This window comes from Grampus griseus (genome assembly GCF_964374135.1).
Source record: "Grampus griseus genome assembly, chromosome: 14".
Taxonomy (NCBI): Eukaryota; Metazoa; Chordata; class Mammalia; order Artiodactyla; family Delphinidae; genus Grampus; species Grampus griseus.
Window position 1 is genome coordinate 31,098,675 of NC_139008.1, and position 21,201 is coordinate 31,119,875.

Consider the following 21,201-nt stretch of genomic DNA (forward strand, 5'->3'; position numbering starts at 1 on the left):
CCCTCATTCAGACTTAGGGCCCAAGGTCCTCAGGGATGGTGGGAAGGATAAGTAAAGGGACGGTTCTTTTTTTTGCCTTGTGTCCAGGTGGTTTATCAACGGGCAGTCATGGCAGTTGGCTCACTCACCATCAATGAGGAACGTTCTGAAGTGGTGGACTTCTCTGTGCCCTTTGTGGAGACGGGAATCAGTGTCATGGTTTCAAGAAGCAATGGCACTGTATCACCTTCTGCTTTTCTAGGTATGTGAACTTCACAGTCACTATTGCTTTCCTATGAGGAATTATAGGTATTTTGTCTTGTTTGCTCAAAAGACAGGACCAGATAGGACCTAGTTCAGTTCTAGGTAACCACGTCAGCATATTGAAAGCCTGTTGCATTGAATTACGCAAATTTTCCCCCAGTTAACATCTTTCATTTATCTTTAACTTGGAAATAGCTGCTAAAAATACAATCATATATTCAGATACCGTCCTTGATAGTGCAGAATATAGATTAGTAGATATATTGCTTAGAGCCTTGAAAGCATGTAAAAAATAAACCTGTCTGTCCACAGTTAATTTAAATCAGCTCATAAACTTTTATTTAGCAGCCACATACCCATCCTCCATCCCTCACTAGAATGACAGTCATTTATTTACTGGATGTAAGAGTAAAAATAATGATGACTGTGCAATGATTTATACCAGTACTCTGATAAACAAAACAGAAGCAGTCTGAAGAGGATACACTGTTTTAAAATTAATGGAATCATATTTTAAATGTGCCTATCCTTTAAGCTGAATGGTTTATAAGAGAAGAAATTCTTCTTACTCTCCGTTTAACTGTTTCCTAGATTTATGTTTTTACACAAAAGGTTTTTATTTTTTAAAGCAAGGTAGTTCTGTTTTTTTTCTATCATCTGGTTTTCTTTAGCAGCTATGCATTAGGTAGCTTGGCTGGTGTAACTGAAACTGCATGGAATATAGCCAAGCATTTTTAATTTTTTCTTTAAAGGAAATCATTGTGTTGAGTGTTTTGTCATCATAAACAGTTTTTGATAGTGACTGTCTTGAAGATCATGGGATTCAGATTAACTTCCCCTTGGCATTCCCATGTCAGTGGGTTTGTCCCAAATTGGGACGGTTAAGACAAACATTGACCCCTAGAAGGAAACTGCAGGAGAGAGTGAAAACAGTTAGATTAGGGTCAACTGAATTTCTTACATTTTTCCAAAGACAAAAAAACTTTGTTTATTAGAGAACTAAAACTGCAGACTAGGGCCCATTTGTGGATGCCAGCTCCAAGCCCATAGCCTTACTCTTCCACTGTCTTCATTTATATGTGGTGTTAGCAGCCAGTGAAGCGTTCTAGCTTCATTCTCATGAGTGAAATGTTGACTAACAGGATTTTGGATACTGCCTTACTCACAGAGACATATGGATTTACTGTTTTCATTTTCCATAATCCATTGAAGCTGTTGAAATCCTTACCACTCACTGGATCTGATTTTGCACTCGCTTCCATTTTTGTAACCTTTGTTGGAGTAATGTGGACCTTGACAAATACACACCTCACTGTGTTCCTTCTGTGCCTGTGTCTGATATGGATAACGATGCCCATATCTTAATAAGGGAGCCTCACTGGATCATGAAAAGTACTGCTTACTGATATTGACAACACAAGCAGAATGTTAATAATTATTGGATATACTCTCACTCACAGTCACTCGTAATCGTCTTTTTCCCCATTCCCTATTGGAACCTTTAACAGAGATCTTTGGTCCTAGAGGTTGGAGGAAGGGAGTTCGTGGAAGAAATGGAAAGAGAAAGTTGTCCACTTATCTTCTTAGTGAGCTAGAGAGAACTTTTCGTCCAGTTCAATCAAAGAGGAAAAATATTTCCATTGACTTGTCTCATAAATATGAGTCACTGATACTGAATCTGGCCTCAACCCAGTTTCCCTAGATTTTTATCTTATCTGTGTTAGTAGAACATTTCCATAAAAGTCAAGTATTTTTGCTAAATTTAGCTAAACCTCCTTTCCCCCTACTCTTCCTACTGTATCTTTAAGAATAAAATAAATTGTAGCCAGAGGAAGCTATTTTTAAAGCTGTTTTTACACAGAAGGCTTAATACTTTTCCTAGTCACTAAATTACATCCCTATTAGATTGACTGTGCACCCCCTTATTTACGGTCATTATCTGCAGGTTTTGAAAGTCATAATGAACCATGCTAAGCTACATTTTTCCATTCACTGGCTCAGTCATCTGGAAGAGCCAAATATTCAAAATCTGATTGCATTGCTCTTCATTATTTCCTATTCTCTCTCCTCTGCAAAATCCATTAACTCACATCGGAAACACTTGCAGGTAATGCCTCTGAGCTTTTGTATCAAAATGTAACCAGCGACTCTTCAAGGACAGAGATGATGTCTCTGGCAATATTCAGTTAATTCTTAAGACTTTCCAAGTAGGTTGGAGTCTTTGATCCAAAGAAATGCTGAGCTGGGGTCTCTTCTAGATTAAAGTTCCTTCACAGACAGATGTTGAATCTGTTGAATCTGTCCAGTAGAGGATGTAATCCAGAGCTATCTAAAAATACTTCTGGGTCACATCTTAGACACTACAGACAGTAGCTCATCATTGTTCTAATGACTTTCTTTGTTGTGGGGTGTGTGTGTGTGTGTGTGTGTGTGTGTGTGGTGTCTGGGAATAGCCATCCTTCATGGCACTCATAGGTACCTAACTTACTAAAACCAGAATACTACAGCAGAATCTCTCTGCCATCCTCACAAGTCAAGGGACAGATGTTGTCACTTCGAAGTGAGAAAACATCTGGGATCAGTTTCTTGATCGTTTCCATCTGATTTTCTGACCAGTTAGTGACTAGGACACATCAAGTGCCCAGTGAAGTCTACTGAAGGCTTACAGATTCTGACATGTGAGTACAAGAATTCAGTAAGGATTTACCCTAATATTTTTAATAATGTCATCATAACCTGCAGAGAAAAGGAGTTATCAGATTAATAAGTGTGCGTGTTTTAAACTAGAACGCCTTTTTCAGGACCCTGGACAGCACACCACCACCACCAATTCTGGCTTTAACCACGGAACCCAGCAGCTATTCCATTTAATTTATTATGTGTATGCAGTGTGCAAAGCACACACCAAATACTTTACATGTATATAATGCTCCTTTACTCATTACAGTGATCCTCCTCTGCTGAGACACACTATGCCATCAGCACATCCAACCTGGAGAATTACTTTAACATCTCTATTTTTGAATATTAAGTAATTTTTAATCTCCTAATTATTCATTTCTTTCTCCTGGATACACCTTACTACCAAACTGCTGCTTTCAGGGACACGATATTGTTTGCACTCAAGTTAAATTTAACTAAGATAAATTTCAGTTTTAGTCTCATTGGTTTCTTTGAGCTCATCTTGGCTTATTTAAGTCAAGTAAGTTGTCTTGGTACTTGTTGCTTCTTAAAGTATTTGCACTATCAAAACTGCATTACAAAGTATTCCTTCAGGTTTTAAAATTATCCAATATCATTAAAGCTTCGGACATATTAGTTTCTTATTATATATTAAGCTCATTACATTGGAATTTGTGATGAACTCTAGCTGTGTTAGGTAGTCACAGACTTTAATAAAAAGGTGGCCTGCTATCAGCCTAGTTCTTTATTATTATTAATAGCTTCATCAGAAAAAAAACATTTAAAAATAATAAATTGTGTACTATTCAAGAGGTATTATTGGGCTTCTTATATTTTATTCTTAGAAAATGTTTGCTCATGATGAAAAGGATTATAAGTTCATTGGTGTCCAAGGGCAGTTTCTTCCCAATGATGCAATCAGGTGGAGCTATGTTCATTTAAAAAATTTTAGTCTCTGTTGATTTTCTAGCAAATCTATGTCATACATGGATAAAATAGCTCCTTTCAGCTCACTTTCACGTCCTCAATCAGTTTGAATAAAAATGTTAATTTGTTTTACATAGTATCTCTTACCTTTCTAAAGTGATCTAAGATTTAGAACCTTGTGTCTTGGCCTGCCCTTCTGAGACACCCACATGAAAATGAGCTGATGAAAACTATTTTTAGGGGAAATAACCATCTATCCATCTACTACTTCCTTGCCTCTATCTTTAAACGATGCATTTTCATTGAATTCTCGTGTGAATGTAATATCCTCAAATGACTTGTCAATTGCGTTTAACCATTACCAACCTCGACAAGATTTTTAAATTGTAGAGATCCCATTTGTCCGAAGCAGTAGGTGAAATGGAGAGAGTGGTAGTATTGGGGGCAGACTATGACATTCCAATATTCCTGTCAATCCCACGATTTTACGATCCTTTTCTACCAGGTTATAATTCTCCCTTTACTTCTAGAATTCCTGCACGTCCTCCCTCCAGCATGTCAAGATGAAAATGAAAATAAAAATAAAACTCATGCTGATTCGCAGGTGCCTTATGTTTGACTATTTGAATCTAGTCTTGTTTCTCTTTAGCTTTGGTCCCCTGGATGATTCTATAATTACAGAGGACCCTGTAGCCTCTTGGTTTGCATTTTAACTTTCTCCCTTGGTCTTATCATTATATTTTGTTTTTATTATCCTTGACCTGATTTGTAAAATGTCATATGCTTTTCTGTTTTTATCCTATGATGTGCAATCTTATAAAACACCTCAAATATTTTGTAGAATAGAGAATGATTTAAATGTATGAATAAACAATGACTAGCTTCTTTTGAATGATCAGATTCACATCAGAGCGGGTTTCTCAGTGAGTCTGCAAATGGCCCTCTAGGCTTCCTGCTAGCCCTGGTTGTGAGGAGGCGCTCACTGACCATGTTTCCATCCCTCCGGCCTGTTTACCTGCAGAACCATTCAGCGCCTCCGTCTGGGTGATGATGTTTGTGATGCTGCTCATTGTATCCGCCATAGCTGTTTTCGTATTTGAATACTTCAGTCCTGTTGGATACAACAGAAACTTAGCCAAAGGGAAAGGTGAGACTAGCTTCATAAGCATGATTCAAAGTCAATGCTATGTAATTTACTTTCAATGAAGAGTTCAGATTTAGAACACATTATCCTATATTGCCTTGCTGTACCATCGTATAAATCATGCTGGGTCATTGATATTACTTGCAGTGCCATACAAGTATGGGTTATTCCCTTCTACTGAAAGGAAGGATAAAACTTAAAAATGAGACATTTTAATCTTGCTATAATGTGGAGTCGGTAGTTAAGTGAAAAACTACTGATGTCTGCTGAGAAAGCATATTTGAAAAAGTTTTCTGGCAGTTGTCAAAATGTGCATCAAAACAAATGTTAAAACTACTAGTGAGTCTCAACGTCAGTCTATGCAAAGAAAATGGTTTTATAGAATCTAGGCTAAGAACCTTCTCCAAACTGCCAAATCTGCTTACATTCGTTTGATGATAAATATATAAATATATGATAAAATGGTGACTTTCCCCAAACAGTTACATTTTCCTCTTGACAGTGCCTGACCTTAGTGCATTGTACTTGATAAAGTGGCAATCAGTAAGTAGAAAATTGAATTGGGATGCATTCATTGGCCATAACTTTTTTTTTTTTTTTTTTTTTTTTGCGGTATGCGGGCCTCTCACTGCTGTGGCCTCTCCCGTTGCGGAGCACAGGCTCCGGACGCGCAGGCTCAGCGGCCGTGGCTCATGGGCCCAGCCGCTCCGCGGCATGTGGGATCCTCCCGGACCGGGGCACGAACCCTCGTCCCCTGCATCAGCAGGCGGACTCTCAACCACTGTGCCACCAGGGAAGCCCGGCCCTAACTTTTTAAGAGGCTCCCACACGAACCATATACATAAACACATTACACAATTTTGAGTGAATTTTTCTCAACGCACAACACATTCTAAGTAGATGGTATCAGAAGGGTGCCAGGACGAAATCTCTTTCCTGAAAAATGACTTTAGATGATGGAAGACGGCAGATCTTCAAGGTACAGTTATTCAAAAACAAGGCACTTTAATTTGCCATATGTTCTTTTTGCTTGGAAGATTCAGTATTGGAAAGAGCCAGCAGGTCACAGGAATCTATTGGGAACTTAGTTTTACTGAAATCCTCCCGCTTCTTCTTAACCACTGTTACCACATAAACCACCTGCCGTCAACCAAATGTAGTTAAAATGCCACAAGTAATCACGTTGTGTTTAAGTGAGAGAGTTGCCAGCATTTCACTAAATGGGTAATGTAATTAACTAGTAAGAAGCTTTCCAACAGAGTGGGTCCTGAGGCAATGTTCTATGGGTGATCATACTGCAGGAGAGTAGATATTTACGTTTGCAAAATCAGAGCTTGTGTTGTTTGTGAATTCGTGCGTTTATTTGATGAATATTTCCGGAGTACCTGGTACCGGAGCAGGGGTTTAACGTGGTAAATGGGATGAAGATTTCCTCATCCTTGGGCCACAGCGAATTTAGTTGTGGAGACAACACGTAAACATATAAGTGAATAATCACAGATTGTAATAAATCTCAAGAAGAAGGGAGAAAAACCAAAGTGAAGTGATGGGATATGGGCGCTTCTTAAGTATGACGGTCAAGCAGGGAAGGGCTTTAGGAAGAGATGACGCTTGAGTTCAGACCTGAAAGATGAGAAGGATTCAGTTCTATGAAAAACTGAGGGAAAAGCATTCCATGCAGAGGGAACAGCAGATACAAAGGCCTTGGCATGGGCTCAATCTTGATATGCTCAAGAAACAGAAAAGTTATGAGTAAGTGAGGTAGACAGTGGTATAAGATGAAGTCAGAGGGATAGGCTGTTGACTGTGGTAAGCATTTCAGATTTTCTTCAAAATACAATGAAAGGGAAGAGGCAGAATACAAACCTGTACAGTGTGGAAAGGTCACTTTCTATCTATCTATCAAGACGATGAGAGGGGTGGCAGCAGTGGAAGGAGGGAGACCAGTTAGGGAGGTGATACAGTTTTCCAAGAGAAAGAACTGCAGTGCTTTGGACTTGGATGGAGAGAATGGAGATGGAAAGAAGTGGATACATTTGAAATGTATCTTGGAAGATAAAAAGCTATCCAAAGGCCACCACGTGCTGAAGCACACACTATTGTGCAGGAAGGAACCTAGCATGCAAACTCCTTCCATCACCTGGAGGCTTTTTGTTTTCTACTCATCCGCATGTAGAAACCCTCAGGAAATGACAGCTACTTATTTCCTTGCACAAAATAGCTTTCTGTTACATCTCATTGTCCTTTATGGGGAAAATTATATGACCCAGTAATAGTCTTCATGAATCAGGAATTCCCAAACGTCTTGGACAGCTCCCTGCAACTGCCCATTTCTGATTCCCAAATAGCTATCACTTCTGATCAACACGCATCCCTAATAAAATTAAGTAGTTCATGAAGTTTACTGGATTGACTCTACTTTTTTACTAAGAATTCTCAGCCTCTTGGGAATAAGCCCAGAAGATCATAAAATTAGGCAAAGAAAAAGAGGAGAGCTTGAAACTGAGAATAATAGAATTAGTTGCCTTCTCTCTAATGTGTTGTATATGGATATTGTAAGTATTGCGATAGCCTGAATTTGGCCTCCCATGTGCGGAAAGCTTGCTTCCCAACTAGGCTCTCTGCCCAGAACTTCATAACTTCCATCAATCTGGATTCACTGCTGCCACTTTATTTATTGCCCACTCTGAGTGCATCGCCAACTGAAGTCTAAGTAGATCATTTTTTCATATCTTCATTTACTTAAATGACATAAAAACCTTCTGTTAAAGGAAGACCCTTTTTCCCATGAAATGAGGGCATAAATTGATTTTTTTCCCCTTGCACAAAAACAGACTTGAAAGCTCTAACATGTGTGTTTTACAGCCTGCATATTCCCCTGCCCAATAAATTTTGGCATATTGTTCTGCCTCTTTAGTTAAGTCTGTTGCAAGGAACACTTAAGAATCTTAAAAAAAAAAAAAAAAAGAATCTTAAGAATACGCTGAGGAAGAAAAAGTGCTGTGATATCAGAGTTCATTTTCCATGACCCTGCAACCAAATGTCTTCCATCTGTGAAGTGTTAGAAGAATTAAGCTCTATTGTTCTGTTCCTTAATGTCTCCATTTGGAGAGTGTTTTAGTTGGGTTTAATTCCTACGTTGTGCACATCTTACATCTGAGTTTGAACAGGAGCCATGGCTAGGAACAATCAGATTAGAATATCAAGCACCAGTCCCTCTGAATTGCATGGTTCTTATACGAAAGCACATCTGACGAATACCGAAGCAGCCCCCATGCACATGTTTTTGTAAAGCTCTGCTTCCCCAAATGGAAATCAAATCCACATTTAAAACAGGTCATAACACTACTTCTAATTCAAACCCATGTTTTGCATAACCATTTTCTTCCTTCCTCCCTCCCTCCCTCCCTCCCTTCCTTCCTTCCTTCTTTTTTCCCTTTTTCTTTCTTTCTTTCTTTCTTTCTTTCTTTCTTTTTCTCTCTCTCCTTCCTTCTTTCTTTTTTCTCTCTTTCTTTCTTTCTTGTTCTTTCTTTCTTTCTTCCTCCCTCCTTCCCTCCCTCTCTCTCTCTTCCTTTCTTTCTTTGTCTTTTTAGAAATGTGGCAAAAAGCCAAATATATAGAAATGTGGGAAGAATGCTAATTTTTAAAGAAAAAAGGACTCCTTGTGTGTGTGGTTCTGGGGCAATGATGGGACACGCTGTGATCTAAGTCCGTCTTCTGGCAGCCTTCAGTGTTGCTGGGGCCTCTGCATAGTATCAAACACTCACTAGTGTGCATTTCGAGGAGGCGCTGAGAATGTCCTTCCTGTCATTTGCAGCACCCCATGGGCCTTCTTTTACGATTGGAAAAGCTATATGGCTTCTTTGGGGCCTGGTGTTTAACAACTCCGTGCCTGTCCAGAATCCTAAAGGGACCACCAGCAAGATCATGGTGTCCGTGTGGGCCTTCTTTGCCGTCATATTCCTGGCCAGCTACACGGCTAATCTGGCTGCTTTCATGATCCAGGAGGAGTTTGTGGACCAAGTGACTGGCCTCAGTGACAAAAAGGTAAGGTCACTTTGCTTTCATCTCTGCCTGAGGGGTTGATCTTGAACGTTCTCCCCTCAGAGGAAGAAGATCAGACTCTCATCCAAACCCATCAACTCTAAAGCACAAAGCCAGAGGATTGTTTTTTCCTCTTAACTCAAATGGGCATATTTCTAAAAGTTCCAGGAACGGAAGCTTAAGCTTAGCTTCTAAGTCTTAAAGTGTCTAGATCTAACTTGGAAACGAAGTTTCCCCCGTGGTCGTTTCTCACACTTACATGACTGTGTTGATGCTTCCTGAGGTCTGTGACTCATGTTACAGCTTAGGCTAGAGCTCGTCTTGCCAAGGAGAGTGTGATGTTGAGGGAGATCCACTAGCCTTGGATCAGGAGAAACTTGGGGTGAAGTGAGATGCTCTCGGCTGTAGGTACCTCCTAGTTTTGTGACTTCGTTTGAGTCTCTTACGTGCTCCATGCCTTGGATTCTCTGACTTGAAAACAAAAGTCCTCTGTAAGCCCTACCCAGAGACAAAACTGACAGCTCCTTTTTACTATGTAGCCAATCAGCCCCATCACCAGCACTCCTGACTCACCTGAAATTTCTTCAAGGGATGCAAACGGAGCAGGGAGGTTTTTCATTTCCCACCGGTTCCTTTTACTCAGACTCACCTTCAATCCTCCCTCCTGGGGCTGTGCTTCCCACATCAGGGAGATGGGAGTGTTAACACCTGCGCTCTCCATTCTCCGCTGCCATGGAACGAAGTTTGCAGGGTGTGAGTAGCTATTCAGAAACCTACAGGGAGGAAGAGGTAAACTGGGTATATCCTCCTATTGAAATTTTAGTTTCAGGAATCAAACCCTGACTTGCTAAGCTCAGCAGTGTGGGGACTGCAGCACTGCAAAGATTTTCTGTCTTGTATGTGGGGATAATTTGTCTCTTTATAAAATCTCAGTATCATGTCTTATTGGCATGAGTCTACATATATCCTTTCAGCATTCATCAACAGACTGCTGAATAGAAAATCAGCCCATGAAAAGACTTAACAGCTTAGCCGTGACTTACACGGTGGTTGAAAGAGGTACAGAGGGGCCTGTCATCAGAGAGAAGGTGAGGGATTGGAGTGAGTCACCATCACAAAAGCGCCACCAACCTTATGAGCAGGTGGCCTCTCTGATGGCTCCTCCTTGGAAATGCCACTTGAGTAAATGCCACTCTCTGCGTCATGGCGACAAAGCCCTGCATTATCTGGCCCATCCCCCCATGTCCCCTCCGTCTTGCTTGCTGAGGCCCTCTCTCCGTTCCTTAGACACTCCAAGTGCATTTCCACCACAGTGCCCTTGCACTTGCCATGTCCTCTGCCTGGAATGTTCTTCCCCCTCTATTCTCATGGCCGGCTTCTCCTTGATTTTCAGGTTTTAGGGAAACTATCACCCCTTGGGAGAACCTTCCTGGTCACCATGGTGAACTTGGCAGCCTGAGCTTGTGCTCCCATGAAACTTAAATTCCAGTAGGAAGAAATAAACGACACACAAGTAAACGCAATGGAGAAGAAAATTCCAGGCAGGAATAAGTGCTGTAAAACTGATGAGATTAAAATTGACTTGGGGGAAGGGGATGTCAGGGTTATCTGACACTTAGTAGATGCTCAGTGCACTCTTGTTGATTGAACGGGAAATGCACGGTGTGTTGGATGCTGCGGGCACCCTGCCTGGGGCCTCGGATCCCTTTCTCATTTCTGTGTGCCCAGCCTCGCCTGTGCTGACAAAGATTCGTACCAGGGACCTTCAGAGGATGATTACCTTGGGGCACTGAAATGGTAAATGCCTGGATATTTTTATGTCCCCCAAATCTTGCAGTTGCCTGTAACCAATGGCTAACCAGTGTGAGAGTACAAAAGCCCAGCTGTTCTGTTGCTTCTAGGCAAACTCGGAGGAGCAGTTTACTCTGCAGAGCTCCCTGCAGGATCAGGCCGAGGCTGAGACTTTGCTCGTAATCACACCCTTGGCTGCCTTCCTCACCTTCCCTAACCTTCTCCCCCCATGTCCTTCCTGGTTTCTCCTGGAGCCCTTCCCTAATACATCATGCTCACCCAATTCCTTGGCTCACCTAAAGCACATGGCATCTGGGAGGCAGCAGAGAAAGCCCTACACTCAGAGTCAGGAAAGTTGGGTTCCTTTTCCTCTCTGCTGCATACTAGTTGTGTGATGCCTTTATTGTTGGGTAACCTTGCTGAGCCTTCTAGTTCCTCTCTGAACATTTGGGAATCATCGTTGTGGTAAGGATGGAAGGAGGCTGCACATGTGAATGTGCCCGGTTGCCTGTAACTGTTATGCGATTCCATCACATCATGGGAGCAAACGTACAGTTCCTAGAATAAGTGACCAGAGATACATTGGAAGCAGTGGGAAACCAAGTTTTGGATGAGAAGATTCTTCAAGAAAGGAGTTGGCAGCGTATTTTGCTTTTTGTTGCTATTTTCAATAGCAAGGGGGAAAAATCCCTTGCTACCTAGTTTTGGGTCTAATAACATGACTGCTTGCGGGAAAACTAATTAGAAACACTAATAATTAGACTGACCTTCTCTGATTTGGAAACATCTAGTAACAGATACCATATCCTCATGAGATACAGCTCAGTTTCCATGCTCAGAGTGTTAGCAGCAAGCAGATAGCTCTTTTAATTAAATGTTTGATACAATTAGATAAACAGCAAAATTCCTAGAGTAAATAAGCTAAATGCTCCCAGAAGATTAATGGCAAATATACCAGGAAAGTCTGCAAAATCAAAATCTATATTGAATCAATTTATTTGAATACTGTATACAAGTGTTCTTTCTTTCTTTCTTTCTTTTTATCATGAATACCTATGTAACAGCTCAGGTTTATAATACTTTTAAGCCGTTTGCATACTTGCTGTGAAAGAAGCACCTTTGGAGCCCACGGTGTGCTCAGATGAGCTTGGGGTTAAATTATACGTAGGTGAATTCATGGGTAGATGCTCCCCTAGGAATTATTAAAGAAGTTGGAATGTTGGTGGCGACCCTTTCTAAAATGTTGGGTGTTACTGTGGTTGGTGAAATCCATCCCTGGGAGGCAGACTAATGTAGTGGAAAAAGCAACACCATAGGGGTCAAATGGATCTGGATTCAAATCCTGACCTTGCCATATAGTAGTTGTATGGCCTTCAGTGTGTCAGTATCCCCACAGCTTAATTTCCTGATAGAGGGGGTTTAATACCATTCTGGCAAGGTTGATACGAGGATTAGGAATAATCCTCACACCGTGCCTGGCACATGGTAGATAATCCTATTATAAATGGTATTTCTTCCCTCAAGCCTCCTCCCACCCCCTCCACTACCTCTCCCCTCTCCTCTTCATCTCCCTCGGCTCCCTCCTCATGACCATCACTATTGCCTAATTCGAAGCATTCCTCACTTCTGGGGTCTGAAATATTATTGCACTGAGTTGGCCTTTTGTGACAGCAATAGAGGAAATTCAGGGCATGTACCTTGTGGATGAGCCCATAAATGTGTTCTCGGGGAGTTGTGCTGGGTGAGCCTTGTCCACCATTCTTACTGGTTGAATGGAGGCCTCTGAGCCTCTCCTTCCTCTTAAGAACCACAGCAGTTTGATGCTACATCCAGAAGCATGTGGAGCTCACCAGTGGGAGAAGACCTTACTAGAAACAGGGGCTCTAGTACCAGACATTCCTTACTTATGTCCACAGAAGATACATATTTTTAATAATTGTGTATTTTTTGGTTCATAAGAGGAATAAAGAAATGTCCTGATTAATTGCCGCATTTTTCCTAGAAGTTTTACTTCCCAGACCTGTATCTCTACTCCGTCCATCATAATGCACTTGCTATGACTTATTCGCTGGAATGACTCTCAGACCTGTCCACATACCAAATGGAACAGAAGTGTAGGATACAATCCTCTGATCTTCTGTTCTCTACATTGGAGGGAAACTGGATCCTTTATTTGACTAAAGTCATGCTGGGTAACAACGGGTGATGAGGTGATGTTTATCAAGCATTAGGGGATGCCATTAAACACTCTAATTGCAAAAGCAGTCTTCAGTTTACAGATGGAGAAACAGAGGCTCAGAGGGTTTAAGCAAATGTCTCAGTTCCAAAGTAGCAGATGAAAAGCCCAAGGCCAGGTGCAGCCAGCTAATATGAACCATGAGGGCGACCTTGAGAGAGAAGCTGTGAGGAGTTCTGCTGACACTGGGCTTCATGATTACGTTGCCCTGTGGTCTTGTTGATGGGGGAGACCTCTGCACCACCCCTTCCTGCACTGGAGCCCACATTCGTTTCTTCCTGCTTGCACATGGAACTCTTTGGGAGAATGTTGCATCAGAAATCATTCCCCTAAGAAACACAGAGTGTGCCCTCCACCCTAGGCCCTGGGATTCCGGCGATGAGTCATCCTTGCCCCTAACTGTTTTTCACACTGTAGGTCATGACTCTTTAGGGAGTCATGAAATTAATTTAAGAGTTGTGACCATTAAAATAGTAGATCACCATGGATTACATCAGAATACATCCTAAGTAGAAAGTGTGTCTTTACAGGGTGGAGATGGAAGATGTATTGTGAGTCATGCTTTTAAAAGTCTGACAGCCTTTAGTGGAGCGGGAAAGGTTCCTAGGTCTGGGTGCCAGGCTGAATTTAGTGTGGGTGAGGGTACAATCAAGGCCAGAGAGGTGTGGAAATTCATCACCGAGGCCGAATGTCTGTCTCTATCGCTGTGCAAACCAAACGCAGGGAAGGAAGGGAATCTAAAAGAGCTGCGTTTCTCCTCTGCTACAGATGGTGAGTGAAGGGGAAGGCAGTTAGGCAAATAGGCCATCAGATGTCTCGGGAGGTTGGGAGCGGCTGCTACAATGACTAGATTCATGAGCAGTGCTGCTGCCTCTGTGCCCTGAGCAGACAGCTGCTGTGCAAACAGGACTGGGCTGGTGCCTCCCCCTTTTAGGTGGTGAGTTGAGGCACTGCTTGCCTGAGTGAGTGCAAAGAGCATTTTCTGTTCACAAACACACACTTGTACATACACACACGCTCCCAACACAAGGTGCCCAGCAGGAGGATCTCACTGGGACAATGCATGGCCACTTCCCCCAAATCCAGTTATGGCTGCTTATTAGGCGGCAGCGTGCCTAATTTAAGGGGAGCAATCTTCAACTGGAAAGTTTAATTAACAGTGAAAAGAAGTGTGTGTCTAGAAAGAAGAATAGTGTTTCTGATTAGCCTGACTCTTGGGTAAACTTGGACACTTCCTCCGGCACTTCTCAGTTCCGTGGAAGACATGCTGATGTGGAAATCTGAGAGACCTCTGGATCCCAGCCCTGGTTCTGCCAGAGATTTTCTGGTTGTCCTTCCCTCTCTGGGTCTCAAGGTCCTCACCTCTAAAAGAGGAGAGGTCACTAGTAATGGTCTCGGAGGAATGATAGAGTTCAGACCTTAGGTTTGAAATCTGGGCTGCTGTTTACAAGGAGCGTAATCTTAAGTAGGTCATAGAACCTCTCTGAGCCTCAGTTTCTTCATCTGTAAAATGGAGCCTCAAAGATTAGCTACCAGGCAGGGTTGTTGTATTAAATGAGGCAGTGTTTGTAAAGTTTTCAGCACAGTGCTGGCCCCCAGCAAATCCTCAAAACATGTTAGTCACTATAATCATCACTTTCTAGTTCCAGAATTCCATATTTCATAGAAAAATGAGGCCCAGGTTACTTTTTTTGCCCACGATGATGGCAGAAATGACGAGTAAGAGTAGTTTTATTTTTGAGTGCTTACTCTGTTGCAGGTACTATTCTAATTACTTGACAAAAGTTGTAGTTTTAGGTCTTCCCATTGACCCCACAAGGGAAGTACTCATGTGTTTCCCACTCTGCAGATGGAAAATAAGTGGAGGCAGCGGGAAGTAAGGTGGCTTCTCTAAGGCCCCACGGTCTGTAAGGAATAGAACCTGACGTTGGAACCTGTGAGGCTGAGCTCACACTTGTAACCATTGCCTTGTGCTGCCTCTAGATTTTAACTGTATTTCTGGGACTTAGACCTAGTTCTCTGGACTCCCAATCTGGTTAGGTTGCCCCAAACACTGAAGGTGTGAACATATGGAGAGCAAAGAAACTTTTCTCTACCCTTCTAGATAGTTCTGCCTGGTCTAAGAATTAAATTGACATGAGGCAGATTAACAGGAGAAAATCTAACTTAATTTCATACATACGGGAACCCCACATATATGAGAGGTTCAGAGACAGAAAGGTAAAATGAGGTAGATGTGCCGTCCTGAGCTAAGGAATAGGCTAGGGGCCTGGGGCTCCAGAGGGGAGGAGGGCAATTCACAGGATGATGAGAAGAGCAGACGTTCAGTAATTAAATGTTTGCCTGTCACAGGTCATAAAATGTTATTTCTGGTAATAACTCTTATTATGGGCAAGGCCCCCAATTTAAATTCTTTAACAGAGCAGGGAAAGTTCCTCTTGAGCCCACAGGGTCTCAATTGCCTTCAGCTAAAAATAAATCATGTGCCAAAGTGGCACATCTGGGGGGAGGGATAAATTAGGAGTTTGGGATTAGCAGATACAAACTACTATATATAAAATAGATAAACAACAAGTCCTATTGTATAGCACAGGGGATTATATTCAATATCTTCTAATAAACTATAATGGAAAAGAATATAAAAAAGAATATATATATTCTTATATATATATATCCATATATATATATATATGAATCACTTTGCTGTATACCAGAAACTAACACAACCTTGTAAATCAACTATACTCCAATAAAAATTTTTTTAAAAAAGAATAGAAGAATTCGGGCTTCCCTGGTGGCGCAGTGGTTGGGAGTCCTCCTGCCGACGGAGGGGACACGGGTTCGGGCCCCAGTCCGGGAAGATCCCGCATGCCGCGGAGCGGCTGGGCCTGTGAGCCGTGGCCGCTGAGCCTGCGTGTCTGGAACCTGTGCTCCGCGGCGCGGGTTGGGGGGTGGGGGGGGCCATGAGGGGGGCACACAGCGGTGAGAGGCCCACGTACCACAAAAAAAAAAAAAAAAAGAACGGGCCCAGCCGCTCCGCGGCATGTGGGATCTTCCCAGACCGGGGCACAAACCCGTGTCCCCTGCATCGGCAGGCGGACTCTCAACCACTGCGCCACCAGGGAAGCCCCTTCACTGGTGAAGTTTACCAAACAGTTTTAAAGGAGAATTAACACCAATCCTTCTCAAACTCTTTAGAAAAATAGAGGAGGAACACTACCTAACTCATTCTCTGAGGCCAGAATTTCCTTGATACCAAACTAGACAAAGGAATCACAAGAAAAAAAATGATAGACCAGTATCTTTTTAAAATATTGATGCAAAAATCCTCACCAAAATACCAGCGAACTAAATCAAGCAGCAGCATATAAAAAGAAAAATATGCCATGACCAAGTGAGATTTATCCCAAGAATGCATGGGTGATGAAACGTATGAAAATAAGTCAGTGCAGTACACAACGTTCATAGAATGAAAAAGCAACCACATGATCCAAGTGGCACATCCTGGGGAGGCCTGTTCTGACCCCCTTCACAGACAACATCAGCCAATCAGGGAAACCCAGTAGAGCATGGACAGTGAGCCTTTATGGAGGCTCAAGAGGCCATACCAGACACGGGCATCCCCGGGAAGCTAATGGTTAGTATGGACTTCAGCTCAAGAAACGTTCATGGAAGCTGCCATTATGCCTGGGATGTGTTAGGACCACAATAAGTATTGCATGCATGCATGAGCAAATGAATGAATGATGGCTGGAGGGTGAGTGAATGACATAGAGTCTTTGTACGGGAAGAAAAATGATTGTCCCTCTACCCTTCCAGGTTCTACCCTCCATAATAAATGACAGATTTAACAGGAGAAAAACATGTATACCATCTGTATATATGGGAGATACCCAAGAAAACTGAGTAACTCCCCGAAATAGCCCAAACCACCAGCTTAAGTACTATCTTCAGCTGAAGACAAAAGAAAGATGTAGGGTAATGGGAGGCGTGATGGGGGGTGGGGGGAGAAGGAAAGGCCAGTTCTGGGAGGAGACCAGGAAGAGCACAGTAAGCAAGGGCATGGTAGTGAGGCAGATTTAAGTTGCTGCCTTTTCCATGGATAAGAGTTTTAGAGATTTAGTCATCCTCTTCCAGATACAGAGAGGAAGACACCCTCACAAATATAAGAGTTTGCCTCTTCCAAAAGAGTTAACTTCTACTCAGTTTTCAGAGTTTCTCCTGTGTCTGCTGTTTCTTAAAAAATAACCAGCCCCGAGATAATCCGTATGCCAAAGAGGCATATTTCAGGAGTGGCAAATTCTGCCCCCCTTTGTCATTTTCTGGGTGAGGTGAAAGAAATTATAAATGGGGTCCAGAGAAGGGAGTGATTGGTGAGGATCTCAGAAAATTTCATGATAAGGCAGATGAACGAACTGAAGTCATACATTAATTCCAGCTTAATCAGCATTTCCTGAGCACTGCCTGTGAGCCTAGGACTAGGCTGGTCTCTATAATGGAGACGAAAAATTCCATCCAACAGATACCTATTGCACACCCAGCCAGCCCCTATGCTGGGCACTGAGGAACAGTAAGGAAGAAGACAGACACTGTTTCTGACTTCCTGGAGCTCCCAGACCAGTGGAAGGTGTGATTAAGTAGAAAGGAAGCACAAAAATGAGTGGGTGTTTACTGTCCTGTGCTAGCACGTGCATATGTGTAACTCCTGAGGCAAGACAGAATGATGGCTGATTCTTCCTCCTCCTCCTTCTTTCTCTGTCTCTCTTCAGTTTCAGAGACCTCACGACTATTCCCCTTCCTTTCGATTTGGCACGGTGCCCAACGGCAGTACGGAGAGAAACATTCGGAACAACTACCCCTACATGCATCAGTACATGACCAAATTTAATCAGAAGGGAGTAGAGGACGCCTTGGTCAGCTTGAAAACAGGGTAAGGATGACCGTTTCTTTTGCTCTGCAGGCCTGCCCATCCACACACCTTACAGAAAATGACTGCACACCTTGCCTTTGTGCTTGTCTGCCCCCACTGTTGTATGTTCTCGAGAGCCGAGCTGGAAGTCAAGAAGGCCCCCAGTTGAGGGCTGCTTTTGCTAATCTGATGAGTATCACAAGCTTCCTTCTGAACTGTGTTAAGAAAAAGCAAATCCAGGACACTTTGAAATGCAGAGAACCAGAGGGGTTTCTTAAACTGATGAAGAAGTTGGTCCAACTCAATGGGATATTTTAGCCAATAGGGAGATCTAAGGAGATGGAGTTTATTTAAAGTGGTGAAAACAAAGTACTGTAAGTTTTCATCTGATTTTAGATAGGAGTTTATGGCATGTAGCTTTCTGTGAAAACTAAGAGTGTCACATTGAGGAAGGAGAAAGGAAATACGGAGAGAAAAGCTGGGAACTCAGTCTCTCTAAAGGTACAGCTAACGTTTCCGTCTGCCTGTTGGCATTGTGGAGGATAGCAGACACGAAATAACTGAAGCTGTAAACAGAAGACCTGTTTTATGACCTTGGACAGTTCTTCAGTCACTCTCATCCTCATACATAAAATGGGAATAATGATAGGACCTAATTCATAGGAGTTTTATGAGGACTAAGAGAGAAAATTTGCGGTAAAACATTTCGGACAGTGCCTGGCACAGAGATAGGACATAATTGCTAGTGTTGTTATTTGCTGTAAAGGTTAAATTCTATTCCATGGACTCTTCAACTTTTTGAAAAGTCAGGGAAGTGTGAAATGTGTTTTTGAAAGGGTTCCATTAAAAAATATTCTGGGGCTTCCCTGGTGGCGCAGTGGTTGAGAGTCCGCCTGCCGATGCAGGGGACACGGGTTCGTGCCCCGGTCTGGGAAGATCCCACATGCCGCGGAGCGGCTGGGCCCGTGAGCCATGGCCACTGAGCCTGTGCGTCCAGAGCTTGTGCTCCGCAACGGGAGAGGCCACAGCAGTGAGAGGCCCGTGTACCACTAAAAAAAAAAAAAAGATTCTGTTTTAAATGACAGGATTGTTTATTAAGGAAAGTTTTGCTTATCCAGAAAATTTACTTACGTGGACCATCTCAATTGTCAGGGATCCCTGGCGAGTAAAACGGGATGTGGTGCCTTCTCCTTGCCGATTAATGCGCAGCTTCTGCCTGTGGGCTGTTCTGCAGGCCCACTGCGAAGGCCTTGCTGCTGCTTTGTGTCTGGTGGGGCAGAGGGGGCCCCTCTAAGCCATCAAGACCGGATCTCTGCATAATTTCCAGGAGCTTTGGCCAATGACATTTTGTCATTTCAGTCTCTTTGGAATCTCTTTGGTATCCCAACAGGGGCTGGGACAGCATTTATTTAGAAGCTGAACCCATTTCTTATCTAAAACTCATTCACACACTGCTCATTCTGGCTTGGAATGACTTTTTAAAACTTTTTACTAAAAAGCATGACAAAAAATGCAGAAAAGTACAAGTATTAAGTATACCGCTGGATGACTTTGTCCAAACTGATCTGACCATCCAGTTCAATTAACAAGATGTCACCAATCCCTACAACCCCCCACCACACACACACACACACACACACACACACACACGCACACGCACACGCACACACCCTCTTCCAGTTACTATCTTTGTAGATCATCCTCGCTTCTAAAGCAGTACATTCTTTTGCCCTGTTATTCTAACATATAATAAAATCATACCGTATGTTTTCTTTTTTGTTTGTCTTTATTTGACTCATCATTCTGTTAGTGAGATCACTGTGTGTCATTCCAGTTCTTTCATTCTCATTGCTGTGTAGAATTTCACTGTGGGGATATACCAAAACGCACACATCTTTTCTAATCTTGATGAATGTTAGGGTAGTGTCCCATGTGGGGCTATTATGAGTAAAGCTCCTAAGGGCTTTCTCCTACATGTCTTTTGTTGTACAAGAGAGTACATTTTTCTTGTTATATACCTAAGAGTGGAAACTGCTGAGCTATAGAATGTGGTATGTTCAATTTTAGTAGATACCAGAAAAGACAAATTTTTGATGACTTTGCAGCTTAGCCATGGGTATGGGTTTTTGTTTGTTTTCACTGTGGTCTTTTCATCATATATACTGTTGCTTTGGACAAACCATGAGCATAAATGTGATGACAATGGTTAGAAAAAATGCTTGAAGGCTGGCTGTTTCCCTCCTCATCCATCTGCCACCCAGAGCACAAAATGGGTTGTTTTCTTTCTTTTTCACTTTTTTTAAACAATGCAAACAAAAAGGAGTAGAGAAATAGAAACCATCCCTGGCCATAAATTATACAAATTGTTCTCGGGAAGCCATATAATAGTTATAACATCCATCTTAGCAAACTTGGGCAGATGGTGGGTTTACCCTACATTCAATCTCCCAGGAGGGGGATGCATGACACATTACTTTAAACTCAGAAACTAGAGCTAAAGGGGTGTGAGTCTTTTCTTTTCAAGAAATAACTACATGCACCCTTAGGGGTGAGGACATTCCTGCTCATTCCTGGAGATTCTGTCTCAGTGGAGTTAATATCAGGGGAAAACACTTACGTGTTTAACAGGTTCCTCAGTGAATTATTTAAGTTATTTAAATTAAATTTTGAACAGATAGTACATTTCCACGATTCAAAAATCAAAAAGTAGTGTATAAAATATAAACAGTGAAGAGCCTTCCTTCCACACTGTTCCTTATTCGCCTAGTACCCTCCATAGTAACCACATTTACTACTTTCCTGTGTGTCCTTCCAGATCTTTCTCTATCAAAGCATAAATAGCTACAGAGTTAAGTTTTAAAGATTTATAGTCTTTCATCGTGTGAGTGTATCACACGGTATTTAATCAGTCTCCGACTAATGGATATTTAGGAGCTCATTTTTTGTTGTTACAAACAATACTGCAGTGAATATCCTTCCCTATGCGTCACATCCAATGTCAAATAAATTTCTCGGACTGCTGGGTCAAAGACTACACGTGATAGTAATTTTGACAGACATTGACAAATTTCCCTCCCAAGGAAATTCACCTTTACCATCAATGAATGAGGGTACGTATCTCCCCAAAACCTTTGCCAACACAGTGTATCATCAATCTTCTAAAATTTTGCTAATAGGTAAAACGTGACAAAATATTTTTTAATATGCACCGTCTTGTTATCAGTA

General features: G+C 42.2%; 1 protein-coding gene across 1 annotated transcript in view; it reads left to right on the top strand.

Moving 5' to 3' along the window:
• GRIN2A (glutamate ionotropic receptor NMDA type subunit 2A) overlaps positions 1-21,201 on the top strand; it is a gene marked incomplete at both ends in the record, with an annotated part of 362,339 nt that overhangs the window by 283,189 nt on the left and 57,949 nt on the right. Inside the window, 4 exons of the mRNA XM_082671041.1 lie at positions 88-241; positions 4,874-4,999; positions 8,814-9,043; positions 17,837-17,997. Coding sequence (XP_082527167.1) covers positions 88-241; positions 4,874-4,999; positions 8,814-9,043; positions 17,837-17,997 — 671 coding nt within the window. The remainder of the gene's footprint in view (positions 1-87; positions 242-4,873; positions 5,000-8,813; positions 9,044-17,836; positions 17,998-21,201) is intronic.